Raw genomic sequence first — 24,637 nt, 5'->3', positions numbered from 1 at the left:
ATTCTTAATAGGCTCGTGAGATTTCTAAAATTTTGTACAATATTACATTAATGTAATATCTAGTAACTGTTAAAATTTCAATGGTTTGTCATTGTTTTTATGTAAGAGTTCATACAACCTTAAGGATTTGATAACCGATATTGATGACTGACTCGTGATTTATCCGACTGGATGACGTAACTGATAAATTACGTGAGACTCGCTATGACTGTCCAAACGGTTTCGCAAGTTTCACGCTTCCCGATAGTTTTCCTGATTTAGTTATAGGTTGCGGATCAGGAGGGACGGATAAACGACGTTATCAGCACCGCTTTGAAACTGATCTTGGATCTACATACCCAGGATACGAGTGATCGATTAAATTCCAATCATCGTAATTACAACGTGTCCTATATCGCGTCGGCCATAGCTTAATTTGATTCGAGCTATCCGAGAGAAATTAGCCACGTTACACCTGACCAGGATGGGTTTCGTATTAATTTGTTCGACAGTCACGGGTCTCGTCGTCGGACTTCTACTGGACCAGACCGATGTCAATTTCAGTTATAATTGTTCCAATTAAAACGGAAATTCGAGACGAGACGAAACTAGAAATAGCGATGCCGTTACAAGTGAAGTACGTTGCTGACGAATTTAAAAAGCATGATTAAAATTCATGATTCTATCAAAAATATCCGATGAGATCAGTTCGGTTTACTTCACGTGTCGATCTAATTTGTTGAGGACAAATGATAAGGCAAAATCATTTGGGAACAGCGAGCTTGTTAAAATCGTGCGGAGGAAACGAATGAAGGCCGGACACGGACTGGGCGTCGCATCGTTAAAACGTGGAACCGCATTAGCGTCAAATAATTAAATCGTCGCGCGCCAATAACCATCGCTTATACCGGCTAATAATTATCACGGTCCGTTGGCGGCGTTCATAACCTGTCGTTAATCGTCGTCGCCGGACGCGTACAAGCGCGCGGCGTCGGAAATATTCGGTCGATCCGCCGTTACTCGGAATCCTTTGTGCGCCGCCCGTTAAACTATGTACGCGGACGAGCGACTGATTGTTAAAAATAATGAATCATTGATTCGCGACGATTCATTATTCGCTGTCCGAGCTGGTCGACGGAGCGTCGTCAACGCTCGTTACGCTCTGCGTTAAAGCGACAACGTGATAATCGTTCCCATTACGCGTTTTCAAAGCATCGTGTAACCATTTAATGATGAAAATATGCGATGATGATGGCTCCACTGTTATTGTGATTTAGAAAATGACATGTTCCATGTTGTGCGAGAATAAAATTTTCAATTATTTGGAATTTAAATATTAACGAAGTATTACACATAGTTGGATAAAATAGAAAAAAAAATTTGGTTAACAGAAGCGAGGTAATTTTGAATTTGAACTCGCTTCTATAATGTGATATTGCGGGGCCTAAATAGCGCAAACTTATGTTACGGTGTAATACTGCGGAGTGTAGGCCTTGCTTAAAGGATGTCGTCGTTAATCCAGTCTCGAGAGGATATAGGTCTCGTTACATAGCAGTTCTGTGGTCTCTAATTCAGGTTGTAAATTTTATGTTAGTGGAAAATACTCCTCGCAATAACTCGGATCCTCTATTTTGCCACGAATTTCATTATAACTACAGTCAAATGGAAAAATGTCTAATTCTCATTAAAATATACTGTTTCGTTATAAATTTATCAATACAAGAACACTGAATCTTTTTATTGAAAACCTTATTAGTTTACAGAGGAAGTCAAGACGAGAAAAATCGTTTCGGATTTATTCCGATATATTAATTCGTCCGGAAGTACAGTTTCTAAAATTTGGGTGCAACTGCTGACAGAATGACCCAGTTATCTGCCTGGAAAAAACGCTTGTCAGCTGGATGTCTAAATTGGTAAATCGGTCAACTTCGGGAGTTTCATGCGTGTATTGGTATTTATTCCAAATTCAAGGACGTTTTTGTCTTTGCTGAAGTAGTGCGAAAAATGAATACCACAGATTATACCTCGCCTGTACTGATACGATAAACGAAACGATTTTTTTAAATGATCTCTTTAATTATTGATCCTTCGATGGATGACTGAAAGACCAAAGCTACCATAAAGGAGCCAACCATGAAGGAGCCAACCATGCAAGTGTTCTATAGAGATTCAACTGCTTCAAATGTTTTGTAGAAGGTAAATACAGGAGAATAAAATTGGCGAATGGAAAAATCAAAGTGAAACATCGAGTGTACATATGTCGCGTCAGGGAATAACAGGGATCATCAAAAGACCCGGCGACAGTGAATAAAGCTCGGCGGCGCGGCGAATCGTTGCAGCACGTATTCGAACGCGCGAAACGCGCTTCGATTCTCGTCACGCGGACAAAACGGTCGTTGTACTGCAAACAGTGATTATCCTCGTTGTACAAACCCCCTTTCAGCCCACCGATCCAGCAGACTCGTTTCGAAAGCACGGAAAAGAAAGACTGGTTGCGATGCGATTTCGTGGCACGCATCCCTTTCAACCGGAAGGCCCTGTGCCGAGTGCCGAGGTTCGCTCGCCCAATTCCCTGAGGATTCACGGGGATTCAGCTAGTTTTAGCGCACGAGCTGCAGTTGTACGTTCGAGCACGTTCCCCGTGTGTCCGCCAGTGTCTTGCTCCCGTAACTCGTTTAAACCTCGTCATCGGAGATTCGGAAGAGGGTGTATAGGCGGTGTCCCTGCCCATGAAGATGAGAACTCCGTGGCTGGACATTCGAGATGAGTTTCCGGCCACCTGTTGTTCGCTGCGAGGAGGCGAAAAAATTGCGAACGTATGCGAAGCTTCAATATTTTCTCGGCAAAGCTCGCCGCGCGAAAATATCCTGTTCCATCGCGTACAGACCGAGAGATTATGAAACTTGGCTTGAACGACGGTTTTCTATTTTTTATCATCGACTCTTGTCAAATATATTGTTCTTTATCACGTAATTTTATGGTTTGTATCTCCATGACGAAACAAATACTATTTTCAAAATGCTAGATATTAAACACTGCAAACGCATTTATTTTCATACATTTTACATTCCGCATACAAACTTCAAAGATCGTTAAGTATTTTATTAAACACAAAATAATCTAAAACACGAAAGGAGGATAATCGAAAGCATCGGTGCGATACGAAAAATAAATAAAGATAAAACCGTGCTAAATAGAAGCAAATAAACGTTCATTTTATTCGCAAGTAAGAAAAACGAACGTTTTTCTCATCTTTGATCGTTACGTTACGAATCCCGGAAAATAAGTTAGCTTATCGATTATCGAAGCGAGTTCGGGTTTTACTGTGAAAAGTCTCGACCCCGTCGGTTGCAACAGAGCCACCGCGCGCGAACGTCGAAATTAAAAAATCCGGCGAGTACACGCGACAAGAGTCTCCGGCGTGCGTGGAGGAGTGAAAAATTTGAAAAAACAAAAGAAAATACTACGAGTGGACGCAGTGTTCTCAATGTATCGACGTAAAAACTAAAAACGAAACTCCCAGTGGGGTGGAAGGGATCGTAAAACTAATTCTACGCGAGGCGTGCCAAATAATCTGGACCGCGTCATAACTCAAAAAAGCGGAGCGCGGTGAATTACGACGCGTCCGTGGCCGGGCAGCGGCGATTTTTTTTCCACCCCCCCACGGAAAATTTTATTGCGTGCATCGCGCGCGTACACGGGCTACAGATTTTGAGTTATTGCCAACGAATTCTCTTTTCGAACCTTTCATCGGATTGCGTCTCACTATTCGCGATCGCTCGTCGAGTCGATGAACGTACGATAAAACTGCGAGTCAGAGGCGTTCCGAAGGAGAGAAGAATGGGCCTGGAGAGTTGAAAACGCGATTCCATTGACGGTAAATCGTCTTAATCGTGGACTAACTCGCCCTGAACGTCGAAACGGAGGTTGAAAATCGATGTTTGTTCCTAGTTCATGTCGTCGGTTACTTTTCTCATCAGTTTACCGAAGTAAGGAAACTAACGAAGAGGAGAATGTTTCTGTCGATACTTGCGCGATAATTGATCCCAAAATATTGTTCTATTGTCATTGAAAAATCGTTCAAATATTTCCAGCCTCCGTCTCGACGGACCTTTATGATACCCTGTAGAACGTGGCTCAAACTTAAGTGTCACGATTCGGATATAAGAATCTCGTCGAACAAAATAATTCGAGGGACCACAACGATTCGAGCGCGGAAGGATGCGGACACGGGTTGGTCTCGTGGCTCCATTTTGGGAACTCTCCTGAGCTACCTCTAATGGACGAGCGAGAGCGAGGTTCGATTCTAGGCAGACCGTAAAGCAAACATTGTTCGGCCGTAAATCGGTCGATGATCGGCAATGCGGAACGCCGGGCTGCGCCGGTCAGCTGCGTTCGCGATCTTTCGGGATCCGTTCGAATTTCGATTGTTCGAGCCATGCTCTCCCATTCCCAGTGTTCGGCACACTTCCCCATCCACTTACCGTAATTCGCTGCCCTATAGGTGCGCATCCACCAGCGCTCGGGAACAGTAAAAGCTGTAGCTTTTTTTTAGAACCACTTGTTCGTACATTCTGCTCTCAAGTTTTTCAGTTTTCACGATAAAAACGCGGCAGCAATTTGTGGAAAAATAATTGCAAGAATCGCGAACGTTTGCGAATCTCCACGCGAATTGTTCCCATCCTGTTTGTAAGATTTGGCGATTAAAATTCGCGAATGTACCTTTTTATGGTGAATGCGCAGCCAAACGCCAGGCGAATGGTGTTCTCTTTATTGTTATGTACGTACACCGTATTCTCCCGGCCGTGTGTTACGTGTGTGTACGTGTGGGTGAGAATTGGCGTGACGAATTTACATATTAAGTAACTTTGTATCCTGTACATCGGGCTGGTAACTCGTAATCTCGCGGGTTCACAGTTCACCAGTCTTAAACACCGAGTTTAAACGTGTTATTATCGCTACGGCAGAATTGCTACAACCTGTACGTTGAAACTTTCCAGGCGCGAACCGGGGAGCCGGTTCGCTCTTCCCTTCTCGAAATCGACGAGCAGTAAACTTGAATTAACGATATAATTGGTTAGCCTAGAAGGTAAGTGATCGAGGGAACAATTTAGAGCGTGACCAACGGGAAAATTCCTTGAAGGATGCGTACGAGTTTGAGCAGACGTCGGGCTAGACTCGTAATCAAGGCTATATTCTCGTTACTCCCTCCTCCTCTTCTTTTGCTTTCCTTGTCTCCAGACTTCCCTTGCACTTTGCACTCTCGCGTACGGGACGAGTTCGTAATCAGCACATTTGCATCCAATTGTTTATTGATTCGCGCCGCGATTCGCCTCTGTCGACAAAGGAATAGCCTCGCGCGCACCGTCGTTCGTCGTTTCACGGTTCTCGCACTTTTTAACTTAAACTTCCGTAACACTCGTCGCAACTATTCCATGAATATATACATACACACGCACATGGTACATATTCTCCTTAACTATTCCACCAAGAATCCTTGCCGTCAAACGCATAACTTCCGGCAAAGTTCGGAGCGCAAACGTTGCACAGTTAATTTCAGGAATGTTAGTTACCGTGACCAAAATTTTCAGCTAACATCGTCGCGGAGGGCCGCAATGACGGATCACGATAATACGTACCGTTCTTCCGGCCGGCCGGTCGTTGGACGAATCGATTTCGCTGCGATTCACGTGGCGTTTTTTGAAAATACCCGGCCGCTTGTTCGCGCACAACGACTGTACGGTAAGCTCTCCGAAAATTCGATTCCTCCAGCCCCGGCGCGCACCGTCCACGTATTTCAGGGAATTCCACCAGGCCAGGCCAAGGGGTGGCGGCCCACGAGACACCCGATTCCCGGAAGCACGCGAAAATTCCCCGCCGCAGTCACGGACAGATCCCGACCGGGCTGATTCGTCGAAAAATAATCCCGTTTTGTTCTCTCCTCGCGTTCTTCGATTCCGAACGAGTCGCGCGAATTTTCCGCGCGAGTTTCTCGAATAAATTTATTTTCCAGCCAGAAAACACTCCCCGCGGAATATGATTCTCGGAAAACAGTCCTCGCCCGCTGACGTTTCATCCTCTTTCACGAGGAAAACAGAATTTGATTAGCGACGCTGTCCGCTGTTCGAACAAGCCAGAATCCTGGCTCTGACAAGAAATTATTATCCGTAGACACGTGATTCGGAACATCCGGGAAACCTCGCACCTGATTAATCCATTACGACGTCTCCATTGCCACGACCACCTTTTGTTCCCGCTCAACCGGCACTTTAGCCGCAGCCGACGACGTCTGATATCTATTCTCTCCGGAAGACGACGTCGTCGACGGCGACGTCACTGCTCTGTCCCCGGAGCTTCTTGTTCTGCCAATCGTGTTTTCCTTGGATTAATTTGTCCCGATGTACGAGACCCGACAGTTTCCTCATTCCGCGTACACGGATTGATCCACCTTTTCTTCTCTGCTCGGTTCTACGTACTCTTAGCTCGGGAACGAGAATGATGCATTTGGATTTCTCTCGGAAACCACCGAAATCGGACGATCCCAGCCCCTTAAACACGAACAGCAAGATTTCCTTGTAACACCATTTACATCGAAGACGTGAGTTGCGGAAGAATACAAGTTTAATGCTTTTTCACTACTTTTGAATCGCTTTAGAAATATTATCTAAACTGCTTGTATTTTACTCATGTAGTAGAATCAAATTTCAATACTTCATTTATTTAGAATTAAATATAATTTATTATAAAAACCGCGTTGTGTTAAATAGAGAGAGTACGAATGAGATATCTACCACCGGAAATTAAACTTGTAACTCCAAATACCTTAAACGTCCATCGCATCGCCGACGTACCCTTCGTCGGGACTTTCCGGGTGATGAGGCGGCTGAAGATCCTCGGCTCTAGCCGCCGCCGCAGCGGCAGCTTCGCGAGCAGTTTTGCTGAGCAAGGACCTCGGCGACAAGGGAGTGGTCTCACCCCTGTAGGCAGCGGGCGGCGAAGGGATGAAGGGCACCTCGGGGAAAACGGCCACCGGTGATACCGGCGAAACGGATGGCAGCTGCTGTTGAAGCGGTTGCTCGACCGGCTGGATCGGTTGAGGCTGTTGTTGGGCAGGATACGGGTAGCCCTCGGCAGTGTACCTGGTGTCGGTCCTTGGCAACACCGGATCGTATCCCGGCGACCTGGCGAGGAACTCCGCTTCTCTGGAGTACCTGGCTGGTGGCGCGACCGCGGAACCCTCCACTGGCATTCTCTGTCTTAGCCGTGGCAACGTACTCGCGGCACTGTACGGGATCTTTGGTAGGCCAAAGTTAAGCGGATATCCATCCTGATATGATAAATTAGAAATAACCAGGAATTATGGCATGTCTTCAGAAATTGAATAAACGAATAAAAAAGAAATTGATCAATAGGTAAATTTCCTAATAGAGAATCAGTCCAAATTGGCTATTATGTCTTGAAACTTCGCTAATTTTTTAATTTTAATCATGCCCTTAGATACTAGTATTGTCTATCGTAATGTTGTATCAAATTAAAAAACTCTAAACAGTATTTTGAAGTAGAGATTTTAAGCTTTAAGTTAAAAGAAGAATTATCGTTCTACTATAATTTGTTCCTGAGTAATCATCTTCGAAACTTGGGCAATTTTCAACATAAATTTCGTAATGCCATAATTTTTCTAAGTAATGTAAGACTTGTAACGAATGAAATATACGATAGTGGCCATGCGTTGGTAAATTCATCACAAAGCAGAGATTTCCAAAGTGTGATACAAACGACAATGACTATTGTATTAGGAATAAGTGAATCAACCCTTACGCGATCGAGATAGCTCAGCTGCGGGATGTTCGAGGGGCGCAGGTCGGGTTGCAACGGGTATCCCGAATCGTATTCGAGAATCTGTCTCTCGCCGGGTTGATGCCGATACAGTTGCCCGTATCCGACGTCCGTCGTCTCTGGGACTTCGTTTATCAGATCGGGTTCCGTCAGATACTTGGACACCGGGCTGCAATACGGTTCCTCCACCGTCCTATGTTCTCTTCGCTCCAGAGTCGCGGCTCTGTTTAACTCTCTCTCCGTGTACGACACAATCTGTTGATCTAACCCGATCAAGCTCCCGTTACCCTTCCGACAAGGCAAGCTCGTCGTGGTGTCTTTGGTGATCGGCATCACAGATTTGTTTTGCGAAACGAGAACCTTCGAATTTCTCTTGCGATCGCGGCGTCGTTTGCGCATGCAGAACACTATGCTTCCGATCAGGGAGGCCAGCGCGAAAAGGGTGCCCACCAAAGCGCCAGCTGCTATTGCCACCACGTATCCTGATCTCGAGTTATCGTTCGGAGGCTCCACGGTAACCTTCTCTTGAAACTGGATCCGGAGAGACAGATTTGCCTGCACGGCTCCTGCTCCGTTCTCAGCTACGCACGTGTAAATGCCTTCGTTCAAGGATTCGACGGAATAGAGTAGCAAAGTACTGCTCATATTCACTCCGCCTCGCTGTCTGTAGACATATCTGTAATAAATAATTGAGATATCCTCTTGATTCTAATTAACTTTCCCCGGGTAGATTTACAGAAAGTGAAAATTGCGATAGTTATTTTTGAAACATAGAATTTATAATAGAGTTACATATTATTCAAATATTGTCTTGGCAAGAAAGTATCTCTATCATTTAATAGTACTTTTGAAACGGTATTTGACGAGATAAAAGAATATAATCACCGAGGAAAGATCGTGGACGAAACGACGGACAGCGAGTCGTTCTCGTTCTGAAGTTCGCACGGCTCGCCGTTGAACCACCACGTGAGCTTGGCAGCGGGCACAGCGTAGACGTCGCACTTCAGGGTGACGTTGTCACCTTCGTACGCCTCTATCCGTTCCTGAAGCTCGACCTGCGGCAAACAGGCTAGCTCGTCCATCTTCACCACCTTGATCTGTTTCCCCCGGAGTTTTGGAGGTGCGTCGCAGACGGGTTCCGACTCCTGAGGAGCCGCGGGGGCGGATTCCTTTAGCCAGGCTTGCGTGGCCCGCAGACGGCAGTCACATAGCCAAGGATTGTTGTGCAACGTAAGACCTCGAAGACTTCCGCCGAGAGGCAACGTGAGCTCCGGCACGCGGGTCAACCGATTCCCGTCGAGTCTCAGCCACTCCAGCAACTGAAGCCCCTCGAACGCGTGCTGCTCGATCGTTTCCAACCGGCACTGGCTCAATTCCAGATTGGTCAGGTGCGGCAGATGCTGGAACGATCCGCGACGAATCTCCCGTATGGGATTCCCGTTCAACAGAAGCTTCATCAGGTTCGAGTACGAGGGGAACGTCTCGCTGGGTATCTCTTCGATTAGATTCTCGGATAGATCCAACTCGACCAGACCCACGAGGCCCACGAACGCGGTCGGCGCTATGCGACTGATGTGCGATCTGGCCAGATAGAGGCGTTGAAGATTGATCAGACCGAGCGCGTGAAAGCAATCCGAGGGCAGGCTGACTAGATGATTGTTCGACAGATCTAACACCTGCGTCTCCTCGCGGGCGCCCTGGGGCAGTCCCTTCAGGTCTCGGTTCGCGCACTCCACCCACTCTTTGCCGCCCTTCCATTTGCACGTGCACATGCTCGGGCAACCCTCTGCCAACCACGTCCACGATAACATTATCATCGTGCCGAGCAGCGGCCCTCTCCACCACCAGGCTCGCAGGCTCGAGCACATGGTGTCTCCGCTCGTTCGATCACCTCTACCGTTTCGTTTCTATCTCATGTTTGCCTCGTTCCGCTCCGCTTTTATCTGCTCCTTCGATCGTCCCTGGTACGAGTTCCCGGGAACATCTTCCCGTCGTTTGGGCGCGGTTCGTTTCGTGGCCGGATGGTTTTGTACTCGCGAGTCACTCTGAAACAAAACAACCAACGAAACCAATGAAACTTTCCGCTCTGTTTTCGGAATGGTAAAGGGCAAGCTTACAAGATTCAATTTTGGGCAAGATTGAATCGGTAGAATCGAATGCGAAACGGATAATGCGAGTGGTCAGTTCAATTGAATAAATTTACATTGTTCACTACGCAGTGGAATGCTGCGCATGCAAACAAGAATGAATTCATCACGTATTTAAGGAGAGCTCCCTCTCACGTAGATATGAAAAAGCTCGTAAAAACGTTTTCCAAAGACTCACTGCTGAAATTTAACCGGAGAGACGGCTTTGGCTGTAAAAACTAATCCGCATGAGACGAGGGCAATTTCGGAGCCGCTTAAAAAAATTCCATCACGAGAGGCGGTATTCTTTTTCATCGACGTTTCCCCGAAAGCTGTTTCGCAACTTGGCCCTCGACAAGATTTCCGTATCTTCATAACCGGTGGCCGCGTTCCCTTTTAGGCAGAACCATGTGCACCCGACTCTTCGTAAATGCACGCTTGTATACGTGCACGCGTTCACTGTGTATACGTCGGGCTCTAAAGCGATGAGGTTAGCGCGTTCATCATCGTGCAAAATTTATAGTTTGCAACGAACGCCCGAAAAATGGGGTCAGAAGATTCCATTAAAGCTTTATTTCCTGGCAACGATCTAACTCCATTTGCCATCTCGTAATTCCGCGTCGGTGCTCGTTGATTTTGTTCAATGCAAAAGTAATGGGTTTATTCGCAAAAGAGAAAACGAGAATCGTTCGTAAAACAAATAAGATCATCAATTTTCTAACAGTAGTTGCAGGCACGTTGCCGAACGAAATTGTGATATCACAAATGCGGATCGTTAAAAGTAAACGTGTTCGGAACGAGTGGAACGTAGCGCGTATTTTTAATTCTGGACGAGGAAAGCGAGGTGGTTTTAACACGTGGCGAGGAACGTCATCAGGATCGCGGCTTGAGGCAAAAAGAGTGGCGATAGTGGATATTGGATTCGAAATGTCGAGCAGGCAATATCCTCAAGGCCTGTCTCCTTTTGCACCGGTGGGAAACGTAGAAGAGTCGCGTTGGAATAAAGCCATGAAAAACCGTGGGGTTTGGGGGTTTGCAACGCGCCGTGCCACGTCGGGCCGCGCTCGATATTCCGATATCCTGATATCGGCTGACGCTACGTCGCCACGAGGAGTGTTTCTTCTCGGGATCCGACGTCTTCGAGGTAAATGCAAACGCGTTTCCCTCTCTGTTTCCCATTCCATGGAATTTATTATCCGTTCTAGATCTCTCGTGCCATCTGCGAGTCCTTCCTTAGCTCGTCAACTTCATGACACCTCCATTTCGTTCTTTTTACTTTCGTCTAGCAGTTTCTCAAGTGCCATCACAATAGTTGACCAAATAATATTCTCAGCGATATTGTATATATTAAACTTTTATATCTTATTAAACCATCGAATCAAGTGTAATGTATGTGCATGAATCTTGTAGAGGCAACCAGAAATTTGAAAAAAAGAAAGAATCTCATCTACTTTAAGATACGATCTCCGAAATTTCGAGGTCTCGCCACAATATTCGCTTTAGGAGTAAGACTCCTTCGTGCGAAACTGGAAAACGGCGGAACAGGACGGCGGCGGGCCGAGCATATCAAAGGTCGAAAAACAGTTTCTAAAAGGATTAACTTCTCGTTTATGCGACAAGTTTTCTCCGGCGACGCGATACGAGGTACCAGCCTGCTACTCCTTTTTCAGCCCGCTCCACTTTTGAAACTCCTCCTCTGGCTAACACATTTTCCCACTCTCGGCGAAGCCTCCCTCGTCCCCGACTCCCCCCCCCCCCGATCTCCCATCCCAGCAGCAAGATTTCCCAAGTTCTTCCGTAGCCAATGCGGGTCAGATTTTTCCATAAAACACGCCCGGGAGAGAACCCGGGAGTCCTCCTCGCAGATCTCTGATCGCGGCTTTTACGAGCGAGTCGGCGAGGGAAGGGGCAGACGGAGCCGCGCTGCTGTTTTGCGAATTCGACTGGATAATCCGGCCTCGTCCGGGTGGGTTTCGAGGTTGCCGAGGCTTTCTCTCTCGGCCGGAGATTGAATTCGATGTAACATGGCAGCCGATGCTATTCCACAGGAACGAGGTTACCCTCTCGTATACCTCGAACCTCTCTTGCGGCGTTGTCTCTATCGTTCGGCTACCGTCGGCAATTCGCAACGGCTCATGCCTCGAAACAGTACCTTCGTCGCATCCCGAAGTGGCTCCACGAATTGCGTGGGCGGGATTTTCTCGGTTCGAAACAACCAAGCGCGAAATCCGGTTTTTCACGAATAATCAACAAATTGTATTCCACTTTTTCTTAAATGCTCTCATCATCTGTGCACTTTATATTAAGTATCTAATCCCTGTTTCCGTTAATAATCTCGAGGCACGTGACTAAATATAAATTGACTAATCAAAGCCGAGCCACTTTTCCATCATCCCTTTAATAAAACATTTAACGCGAAATGGAAGCGGGCGATATCGTGCGACGGTGATGAATCGATTACGACGGCCGTTCGTTCGCGAGGTTTACGAGTCCCGACGCCTTTTACGATCGACGACGCGGATCGAGGACGAGGGATCTCCTTGTAAAGGACTGGATACGGTGCTGCGGTGTCTTAGAATTAATGACGCGACTATCGTGGCAGTAATTTCCAACGCGCACATCTACCTAAGTACAAAGTATATCTCTCTCGCGATGCCGCCGTCGTGAGCCGATAGAAGGCTGAATCGACGTGCCCCTGGTTTGACGTCGACACGGCCCGTGATGGGTCGATTAGTATGCGCTTCGATGCGCCCCGTTCAAAATGTGCCGCCGGATCGGACGATTAATTATTAATATGAACGCCGTACGTCAATTCCGGTACAGTATCATCGCCACGGTGTACTTAACCCTGTCGTTCTTCTTCAAATTTCCGAGCCCAGAGGAAAATTAACGAGACATGCGACGTTCTTGGTTTCATCGTCATAGAATAAAATAAGAATTACAAAAAAGTAAAAATGATAAAAGTAAACTTAACACTACCAAGAGTGTAAAAATGACTTGTTTATTTTCAGTACATTATATTTCTTAAAATTTTTTATGACTTTTTCTAAAATATATAAATAATCAATTCTATAAAGCAGTTTTCTGGTTCTTTTTTGCCTTTTTGGTGTAAAATTTTATGCAATACCTATTAATTAAAATATGTTTAATATAAACTGTAAACTACTCCTTCGTCGATAATTACCTCATCAATATTTATAAAAGGTTGAGGTTTAATATCAAGAACTTCTTTTTATACGTCCATTTATTGAATCGTTCTAGTTGAATTATGGATGTTCTTATACCACCTCGCGTGACTGTACATTTTATAAGGCTTATGAACAGTTGCAACTGTCAGAAAGCTGTGTTAACGGTCAATGTGAGAGACTTTATCCTTCGTGATTAAAACGAGTAGTGGAATTTTCGTTTTCTATCTGCGTATCGGTTTTCCGATTCCGATAAGAAAAAAAGATTCCCTCGTAGCAGCACGTTCCTGGCTCTCGAACGAGCTTAACCGAAATACGTGTCAGGGGAAAGCTTCCGTTGCCGGGTGTTCTATCTCCATGGGCCGTTTGGGGCGAATAAACAAATGGGGGAGGCGCGGTACGAGAAACGCACACCGTAGAATTCGTAGAACCGAACTGCCAGCGCCGGGATTCGGAACTCTCTAACTCAAACGGTGAGAGAATTCCGCTGGCACCCATCGATTTTTCATTGTACTCGCTTGTTCTATTCTGCTAACGTTTACTACGATAATAATAACATTGAACGAAAAGGTCGAGGGCCGAAAATCCAGTTAAAAGGTGAATAACGATAATTCTCGCTTTGTTATTTATGCAACGCTTATAAATGAAAGATTGGCGAACGTTAATGGCACGAGCATAATGAATAACGGGAGTTGAGAAATTCTCGGAGCTGAAGCATATCTCGTTTCACAATGGATACTGTAATTAATTAAAGCACCGTGGAATAATAAAACGAGAAACGGTAAACAGTCGACTCGGGAAATAACAGATTTAAGCTTCCGAGATCGTTCCACTGTCTCATTTCTGAAGAATTTTTTTGCCTTCTTGTACGTGATTGTACGCACAGGACGTCGTACGATATTTTTCACTGATTCAAACTATTTAAAAGCGAGCAAGAAATCGCGAGATACGAAATACGCGCGTTACGTCGCGACTACTTTTTTCTCTTCTGTGGCGCGAGACGAGTCCTCGCCCTCCCCCGACCTCCGGGCTGTTACCCGCTCACGCGAAAATGAAAGGGGAGACGAAAAATGGGAATTCGATGTATTCCCGATAGCATCCCCGATAAACTCAGGCGCCCGCGCCTCCAAGAATTCAGCCCCTCGAGTTTCTTGCCCGGTCATGGAAGAGGAGAAGGTAATGGTCCCGATCGCGACACGAATTCAACGACGCGACGAGAGTATTCGTCGAAACGAAAAAAAAAATTAGGCTGTCAGAGTAATATTCGAGCCATTTGATCGAACGGAGATTTAGTTTCAAGCAGAATCGCGTTATCGATTTCCCCTTCAAATCCAGGTTTTAAAGAATTTCTTTCTGGCAATTTAAAAAAAAAAAAGTTCTTTCTGCAGAATCAAACGCGGTAAGTTGAACGAACGGTTGCTCGTTATAGAGGAATGAGAGTCGGACAGCGAAATAGAAGAACAGACATCTGGAAGTAGATAATGATTGAAACGGCGATAAAGAATACTTTGATCGTCTCCCTTCTCTCGCGGAATGCGAATAAAGTGGAATCTATTATACGCGTAGAAAGCGGGATATCAAGCAGGTTTTACGAGGAATGGTACGAGAGCCAATAAGCAGGAATACGAACGAATTTAATTAACATCGGCCCGTTATTGGCCACATTAAGCGTCGCTGGACAAAGGACTAGCGTAGCGAAGCGACAAAGGTTCACGGAAGTTCAGGCAAGGAAAAGAGACGGAGCAGCGAACATTCGTTAAAGTTGGCTTCAATCCGATTGAAGCTGTTGTTCGTGGCTCTTCTACCGAGAAAAAGGCCATCAGAGTCTTCTGTTCCTCAGCTTTTGTACAATGTCCTGGATGAACAAGAGGACAACACTACGAGGCCTCTCTCTCATCAATCCAACCGACTGGATCAAATTTATCCTTATTCTTTCCACTCTCGGATGATAGCGAATCCCAATCCTTCAGATGCTCTTTATCTTCATTTCCGTATACGTTTGTTTAACCCACGGTGATGGTATTCAGTACATTTGATATAATATAGTGTACATCATAACGTATAATGCATCAATAATATGAGCAGATTTTAATATAATCAAGTTTCATGCATATTTTAGAAGATTAAAGTGTTCACGTTACACATTTTTAATTCTCGACTACATGCATAAGTTCATATTTCAATCTGATTAATTTATCTGTTAAATAATCATTATACATATGGTAAACACAGTATAGTGTTTATAATCCACCACTATGGGAATCCCAATCTCCGCGTTTCCATCAGAATCTACCAGCTTTCCAATCTCTTCCTTCGCGGGTTCTTCCTCGACGTTTACTCGGATTTTTTTGTCCGTGGTGAGCCGAGAAGCGTAAACAGCAACGACTGAAATCACTCCGACGCCAATGCCGAAAGCCGGCGGGTACTAATCTCGAGTTCGAGGGAAACCTTCCCTTCCGTCAGGCTTTATATTCTCAAACCCAGACGCAATCGCATTCTTCTTCCTTCGTTCAAACTCGGGCTCCATGTATGTAAAGTACCATTTATCGAAATACGTACATAAATGTACTATATGTATATCATAAATTTAAATGATTAATGTGCGAAGGCGTGTAAAGTAAACGAATTTATCTCGCAATCGCTGAGCTCTCTCTTACAGACTTTCTGTGTTCAAGCAATTTTTAAAAATTTCTGATTACGATTTACCTCGAAATTACCAAGAATTGTTTCGCCGCTACCGAGATTCGTTGAATTTCGTGTGTTCAACGTCAGCGAAACTTTGGTGTTTAGCGAAGTTTTGTGAAAGCTGCACGGAATCGGGGGAAGCTTGGAGGGGGCGTTAAAGATCAAACTCCTCTCGTTCGATTCGTGACGGATCGACCTGGGGTATTCGGCAATTTTGCGCTCCGCTGGAGCGAATTGTATTTAAAAAAGACAGACGCGGGCGAGATCCCTGCGAGATCTGGTTTTCCTCTTATCAACTCGTTAACCCCTTCCCTCCCACAATAACCATACAACTATTAATTCTAAATTACAGAATATTCTATTATCATATAATTTTCGAAACTTGTAAATGTATATTAATTTTATGAACTATAATATAACATATAATACAAATTTTTATTCATATGTAAAAGTTTTTAAAATAATTTATTAGGCTTTATGTATAAAATAATAGATCAGAGTATAAGACAATTTGGAGGAAAGAGTGATAACAAGTTTGAAAGGGTCAACGATTGTCGTTCGGAAAAGTATAATCCAGCTTCGATTCGATGTCGCGATCCGCTTTGACGGTCGTTTGTTCCCGGAATTTTTGAACGAACTTCCCGAGGGCGAGAAACTCCGTTTTCTCTGCGGGTGAAATCCGATTTAGCGATAATAACTTCCGGGACCGGTTCGTTTCTTTCCGATGACTCAGCTCCGTTTAGCGACTCGCGAGAAATTCGACGTACCACTTCTTCTTCCACTTCCTTTCTCTTCGACTTCAAAAATCGTTTGACGCTTCATATATGTTAGATACCATTTAAAAAGTTTTTAATTCAAAAAAGTGGTATCTTATAAATTAAAGAGTTGTCGATAACTTCGTAAAATCGTCTTTAAATGAGAAATTTATTGTTACGAAGAGCACTCGATCTCGTTTGGAGATCCATTTCCGCTCCACCACTTCTGTTTGGCCATTTTATCAACGGAACAACCCCCAATGGACTTATATACTTTGGACACGGTAGTTCAGAGACTTCTATGAAAGTACACACATAATATCCTTGTCAGAGCTGAGAGTAGAAACAATTCCGTAAATAGAGACTCCATAAAATATTTGTCATTGTTATATAGAATATTTGAAGTAGTAATCGTTGTTGACTGAAATATTGACAGAGAAGTCGAGTTTCAGATGCTGGGTGGGGTCGGCCACTAAGCGTTTCGATACACTCGATGAAGAGGATGAAAGCTCGAATTTCTAGTAGTTCGCTACTCCCGCATAATTAAATCGTAATTCGGGTCGCCGTTCTAACGGGACGTAACCCATCCGGTTTCCCCGTACAGGTCCATTTCTAGTTCCGTATTGGCCGTTATCGTCCCCCTGCCGTTTTCCTCCGGGGGGAAAAGCTTTCTACGTCGCGCGAGGACCGCTTTTGCCTCGGTATCGATCCGCTTCGAGAGGACGCGATAATTTCTGGCTGGTACACGGAAAAGCCATCCTCGATGCCGACCTTCCCATCCGAATTATTCACGATGAATCTTCGGGTACGTGCACCGCGCGAGGTGCTGAGAGATTAAGGCTGTCCGGACGCCGCAAAGATAAATGAAGCGGCCGAGAGTGATGCTTGAAGGTAGAAGAATTGGCCTTGGAATGTATCGAATGAGAAATCTTAGGGTGTGCGCGTCAAAGACCCTACTGATTTATCAGGACAATTCATCTTCCTAATTCAATTTGTACCTTCCGGCAAAAATCGTGTCGTAATAAATAAATGATTAAATCTACTCCCCTTTCTCATTCTTTATATTTTTATCCTCAATCTAACGTACAGAACAAATGCACAAAGATTAAACTTTGTTTTTATTTCAGTCTTACAATCGCTTAAAAATATTTTACAACTTCATGAATCAGGAATATATTCGTCATTCGGTTACAATTTGTCCATTCCGAGCGAAAATAACATTACACCGGAAGACGTGTCCCTCCGAGCGAAAAATACTTCCGTGGCTTCGCGCGGCTTTCTGAAAAGATAAGAATGCGTTCGCGTTATCCACGGTCTCCTTAAAACGTTCTTTTATCGCGGTCCTCGAGGATCCTTGGAAAAACTTCCCCAAGTTATTGCACCGGCTAGTATCTTCCCGGCTAAGTCTCGGAAGTTTTCGAACCAGAAGCTGCCGTTTTCTTTCAAAACAAATTTGTCAAGCACATATTCCAAAATTTAGATTCTTTACACTTGACATTTATTTATACGCACTCGTCGTAAAGTCACATTCATTTTAATTACACTAGATTTGCTGGAACAATTTTTCCAGGAGATAAAGACGCATCTAGTCAGACGGTAATAGAATTCCGAAAGAGAAATTGATGACAATTTCTTTATAAATAATATGAAAGACAGAAAGGCGCTCGTCACAAGTGACACTGTGCAATCTTTTTAACATAACCCGCTGGTCCGTCGAACCATAAAATTAGCGAGTCGAACCGTATCGATCGAAACGATTCCCACAGACTCGCCCGTCCCGTTCGACCGCGAAAAGGGTCTCGAAACGCTCCGGGGAGGTGAATCGGTGAAGCATTACGCTATTACGAACCACCTCCACCCGCGAGCTGAATCACCAACCACTCCGTTACGACGGTGTCCTCGTTAGGCGACGGCAATGGTGGGAAGTGTTTGGTTTTTTCGGGTGACAATACCTTTTTATGTGCTGTTCGTAAAAGGAAAGTGATAATGCCTTATAAAAATGATCTGAAAAACGTATTGATGAGAAATGAATTTGTCAGTTTTTATTCTACTTACTATTCATATGATCTGTGTTATCATCACAAAGAGAGTAGTAAATCATCTAATCAGTTTCATTATCTCCAATTCTAATTGATTACCTAATCTCATTTTTTAATTTCAAGTTTTAAAAATTGGACACAAGCTTCACCGTATTACCCAATTGGGAATGTAAGACCGAAAAGAAAACATGGAGTAAATTGTAAAAAGGGAAATGTAGAAAATCTGAGATCATGATCCCAGTGCGGAGGCACTGTTTGCGGAGTGTCAGCGAAACTCTCGTAGACAGTCGCGATCCAAAAGTCGCCGACCTTTCCCCGATTCCATCTTTTACCCGCCGGAGTCCGTAATTTTGTTATGTCACCGGGAAGCTCCCGGACGCTGCGCGAAGCTTCGAGCTTTCTGTCCGGCAGAATTAATTTGCGTCGTGTCCGATGCCCCGGTAATTCATGATGATATCTCTGTCCTGGATCGGCGAAGCATCAAGGCAAATATCGAGCTCCTCCGTGACCGCGTAACATCTGCAATCCATTAGGAATATCGGGGAACTCCCCGGGAGTTTCAAGACAAAAAAGCTCGGGTTTTATTCGGATCAGAATGATCAACCCGTTGGCTCTCTATCAGATCAGGTGACACTGATTAATTGATTAGCCGACGCTGTCACCGTGATTCGTTCTGGTTAGCTTGATCGTTCACGATTACCTGAGCCAGTGGGAAATAAGAGCACGTTGCAATATTATAAATTTGCGAAATAATAAATAAAAGTAGCTGCTGAGACACTATAAATTCAGTTTTTCAATATGCACAAGTAGTCTTAATTACAGAATCCGTAGTGGTGAAAATGGTAATCCAAGAAACGATGAGACAATTCCGCCATTCGCGTCGTTCATTGGTTAAAACTAAATTTCCCTCCGGTGAGGAGTATCTTCGTTTACCCTTCTCGGCGGGGGAATATCCGACGAAGAAAAGGAATAAAACCGGACGTCGACGTGAAGTCCCTTGCGCTCACTCGGAAACGATCGTTAAAACGGCGGACGGGGGTTTATCGCGGGGGCCAGTTAACCAGGGACTAAAATTGCCGTTAGTCGTTGGCCGCGAGACCGAAACGAGACGAGACAGCCCCAGGGATTATCTGCACTCCCTGCTCGTAAACCGTGAACGAGCACCACGACGCCGGAAGATGTGTTTACCATCCTCAAGGGCAAAGGGTGCAACAAATACTGCGTTAAGTATCGAGAAAGCAATTTCACTTTACAAGAAGTTTACTACTAAAATAATTGTGCTTATTGAGATAAAAAGCATTTTACTATTTAACGTTTTACTTGTGAATAGCGTGAAAAAATATTTCATTTAAAATCAGTTTTTTTTAGACTTCCATAAAGTATTTTATAACAGGATTTATTATATTGTTCATTGTACTGCTGGTTGATGAATTAATTTATCATTATTGACTTAGTTTACTAAGTGACAACCACCCTAAATTTATCTAATTATAACTTTCCTATTCCTCTCCTGGTTTAGTCATTAGATTTCAATTACTCATAGCAACTTGTTATAAGGACCACCAAAATTGAACAGTAGGCAGATTTTCCGAAATACGTGCTTGCGTGCAGAGCTGCACTACTTAATAAAGTTCTAGAGATTCAACTTAAAAATTGTTGTATTTAATTCCAAATTTGAAGTTCAATAATATTCATTATCTTAATGGAGACAAGGACTAGATATTTAGTTTTATTGTTTTATAATGATTCGAACCTTTTCCAAATGAGGGTAACAATTCGATGTGTACACATCTGTATACTAGAAGATAAGAAATCTCGATGATGTGATACAAAAAAATGAATGAGGGTACTGTAAAACCGCGGTAAGCCGCGCCATTATTTTCGGCATTAACCCCTTCGGCCGTCTGCGTTGTAAACCTCTTCATCTCTCTCTCTCTCTCTCTCTCACTCGCGCTATTACGGTTATCTCCAGTGCATTAAGTCTCGCTATCGCGAATGCCTGGCCTCGCTTATCGTGGAAACGGTATCTCGTTCGACGTGGCTCAGTGATTCTCATCGTGACCGCAATTACGGCTACCTAACCCTGTGATATCGCTTTTAACACTCCTCGAACTGACAAAAACCGTGAGATCAATCTCAAAGAGTATAATACAATCGGCTTTGACGCAACGTGACACCATTTTCACTAAAACATTTAATACCTTGACTCTGGTCTGATAAAAACCGAGTCTCGGAGCTTGTTTCAGCGCACCTGCAAAATTTAAGCTGTATTTTGTCAACGGATTTAAAAAATCGCAAGCGCGGAAGGAATTTGTTTACCGCGCGTTTGAAAACGCGTACGCAGCGCTGCGTTATTACATACAGCCAGTCGCAACGGCAAATCCGATGCAAACAAAAGAAAATATTCCGACGACCGAGGCCGGAACGAATGAACGTAATTATCAAAATGGATCCCCCGTCGTCGCTGTGGGAGTTTACAAAGCGGATTCCATTATACCATTATGTTAACGAGTCACTGTAAATATTGCCGCAGCGCACTATTTTACGAACGCGAACGGTCGTCAGCGCGAGGAACGCGGCCGTAAAACGCAATTATCTAAATGTCGGCCGAAAATCTCGCCGCGCTACGCGATGCGACGCGGCGGCTGTCGAAAATCGGGATCAATCCCGATTCCCATCAGGCAGGATTCCGCGGGCCAGGACTCACGGAAAATAGCCGCGGACACGCGAGTTAACGAAATTAGGTTGGCAATCTGCGCTAAAAGCATAACCGACCGCCACTCGTTATCGCTGTTTCGCTAGCTACTTTAATCGCCGCTATTAATACCCGCCAATTATCCCGGCGTCGAGCGAGATAATTATCGTTTAGGCGAGAGAAACGAACCAAGGAGACGACGACGACGGAATAAACGCCGAGTTAAAGGGTGTCACAGACGCGACGCGGAAAAAATGCCTTACTTTCATCTACAGAACGATCATACGCTATACTCATAACTGAATAAAAGTACGCTTATATAAATAATTGGGTCGGTGTGTGTATGAAACATTGTGGAAGGATATGTATAAGAAATTATCGAATGGCGCAAGCGTCATCCCTACCACATAAATTATTCATAGATTCACCATCGATTGTAGATCGATCGCTGAATTCCGTGGCCTCTTTCGTTTCCAACCATAATAAGCAATAGAGAAAAATATCAAACGTTACTATAATTCCCATAAAAAAAGAATTATAAAATCTAAAATTAATTATTAGTTAATTAAATAACACGACAAACCGTATGTCTAAGCGAGAGTGTAAGTGTGATAAATGCAACCTACACTAAATTGTGACTCATATTGAATAAGTCTCTCAGCCTTTTCAAGAGAAAGATCAAGTGATTGTTTGAGATACATATTCAGTTATACACATGATCGTGCCATATCCTCTGATGTTTCCCGAGTTTCTATTCGCAGGGTCGGGCCGGGGATATTTCACAGTTTTCGCAAGTTCGTAGGGTGTGAAAAAATATGCCGTTGGGGTACGTATTCCGGTGAACGCGCTCGCACCGGTGCCGAACAAGCGAGGTAAGTGGAAAAAGTTGCTGACATCGGATGGGCATCGATGGCACGGGCGGAAGCCGTTCTTGCTTCGTGCAAAAATGGCCCGGTTCGGGTCCCGAGGGGTTCTGCACCTCCTCCACTATCTCCTCGTATCCTCCTTTAGCCGACCCTTTTCACGAAATTTACACAAGGATTTCCAAGCTCCACGGAACAGTTCCAAAAAAGACGAGTTAAGAGTGCGGGGTTCGTTCAATTTGTTTCCGCGAGGCGGCAAGAATTATTCAATCCTTGATGGTAAGAGAGAAAAACGCGCGATTCGAGATGGAATTCCACGAGGGGTTTGAGGGAAGACTGCCTCTTTCCTCGGCACGATCTTCTTCCGCGTTTTACAGCACCGAAAAGTGATTCCATATTCCGTTGAATCAATCAGTACCGGCCGGGTGGTGTGTATATACTCTCCACGGAAATAGAAACGCCTCTTCGCGATCTATCTCGTTATTCGAGGCGGATTTACGCGGTGTGATTGGCTCAGTAGAATTAAAAGCCAGATGAAGTATACGAATCATCATTTTCATCAAATGACAATCTACGCTGTTCGATTGAGTATAAGATTAAATGAAAATCAATCAGAAAAGTAAATCCAGGCGTTCTGATGTAACTTTTCTTGGGAAATATTAGTTCGATACATCCTTGGGAAAACGTAGGCGAACGTTGAGAAACGTGCTGCTGTTTGGTTTCCACTAGAAAAATGTCAAGCGTGAACATACCGTGGAATTGAAATAGGAATATTTTATTAAAGTGAATTCATAAATGAGAAATTGTAAATCACGTTTCGTATTTAAAGATGCTTTAATTAATTGAGAGACTGGAGTTGATAAACTCCTTTTGAGAATTTTATGTTTGCGAGCACAGATTTATTTAACGATAGCATTTTTCTGTATCTTATTTGACTGTGTGTTCTATAATTTTTTTAATGTGCTCTCTGCAACATGTTACTATGGATGTAGGGAAACTGGACTCACTTTTGTATATTTGCATAACCACGACCACATGCTTCTTGTTCTCCAATGTTATTTCAGTAAATAGTAGTTCTTTAAGGTTGTGTGACTCATAAGATCTCTCCGAAAAGTTAGAAAAATATGATAGGAAGCCATGTTTACAAACTTTTAGGAAAAATGATATTCACAGAGATGTAAGGTTTATAAAATTATTTACGCTTCTTCAAATCACAGAGAATTTTTAACGTATAACTTTTAATATTCTAATACATGATTTCAGCATTTTTTAATAGGAAAATCACCTGACCTGCAAGTGTACATTGTATCATGATCCCATTGTGGGTATTTACGAGGCACCGAATAGAAGTCATAACGTGAAGCGGTTAACTTTAATCTCTCTCGGTCCGTTTCTAGATCCATCCTCTCATTCTGCCAATACTGAAGCTTAATACCAAACGTGGGGTGAACGAACCCGCACACTAGACGAGCGTCGACTGCGCACTGAAACACGCCTAATCGCGTTTTGATATCAATTTTTAAGAGGGTCCCCAGAGTTAGCCGAATATTCCCCGCACGTAGAATCGAACGTCACGCGTGTCCCGAGGATTTTCTTCATTTAATATTCCCTACTGGTCCTGCCACAGAGCGAACGGGTTCGCTTTTCCCAGTAATCGAAACCGTAATGGCTTCGAACTCGGGTCAGTCCAAAGGATAACTTTCTAATTCTGGAAGAATCTCGAGAGTCGTGAGAATTATTGATAACTCCCCAACAGGAACGTACCAATTTCACAAACGCAGATTAATATCGAACAGACATTGCATAATCTCAAAGGAAAATTAAGGACGTACAGTATTTGTTTAACCAAGAAACATAAGACTCCTGGCGACGCGAATGAAAGGATTTGCTCGTTCGTGTAAAAGCTCTCCCTTCCTGGCTCTCAGTAAATTACGACGCCCAAATGAGACAATTATCTCGCGATCGCTGCTTTGAATTCAGGCGAAGAGGGCGATTCCGTCGCTGGTTTACGACATCGAAGCAGTAACTGTCTACTGAGAACTAAAAGGGATGATTCACGTATCCCCTGGGCGTTGGTTAAAATTGTTAGGAACTTCGTCTTTAGATAAATGTCATTCACTCATCCGTTGATTCGAATGATTACCTTGGTAACACGATCGGATAGGTAATTTGAATTATTACCTTTGATAGTATTATCAACGCCAGTATTGTTCCCCTTTAAACGGGTTCCATTGTTGTCCGACTGATACATGAATCATGAGCTTGAGCCTTTACAGTTTACAGTAAACCCTTGAGTCACGATTTAATTGATAATTACGTCATATGTGTAAATCTATTAGATTAATAATAAATAATTTCTTTGATTAAAATTTTTTCATTCACTTGTTCTTGTCCCATTCCTTACGTTCTTTAACTTTCTGGTGTGCATTGCTATATGTACACTATTTGATGTGCATGCGCAAAGTTGGAAGAAA

The 24,637-nt window shown here is 44.0% G+C and overlaps 1 protein-coding gene across 2 annotated transcripts in view; it reads right to left on the bottom strand.

Annotated features, from left to right (window-relative positions):
- Positions 1–6: 6 nt before the first annotated feature.
- Positions 7–24,637, bottom strand: part of LOC108625752 (leucine-rich repeat-containing protein 24) — a 150,049-nt gene continuing 125,418 nt past the window's right edge. Inside the window, exons 4-7 of one of the 2 annotated variants that reach the window (XM_026814189.1) lie at positions 8,701–9,860; positions 7,798–8,491; positions 6,831–7,306; positions 7–6,527 (exon numbers count right to left, since the gene is read on the bottom strand). In XM_026814189.1, coding sequence (XP_026669990.1) covers positions 6,458–6,527; positions 6,831–7,306; positions 7,798–8,491; positions 8,701–9,683 — 2,223 coding nt within the window. In that variant the 5' untranslated portion in view covers positions 9,684–9,860 and the 3' untranslated portion in view covers positions 7–6,457. Of the gene's footprint in view, positions 6,528–6,801; positions 7,307–7,797; positions 8,492–8,700; positions 9,861–24,637 lie in introns of both variants that reach the window. The other variant, XM_018026006.2, reaches the window with a different exon arrangement.

The sequence above is a fragment of the Ceratina calcarata genome, unplaced genomic scaffold, assembly GCF_001652005.2.
Source record: "Ceratina calcarata isolate Rehan_Ccalc_2016 unplaced genomic scaffold, ASM165200v1 scaffold369.2, whole genome shotgun sequence".
NCBI classification, from domain to species: Eukaryota; Metazoa; Arthropoda; class Insecta; order Hymenoptera; family Apidae; genus Ceratina; species Ceratina calcarata.
This window is presented reverse-complemented; position numbering and strand designations above follow the sequence as displayed.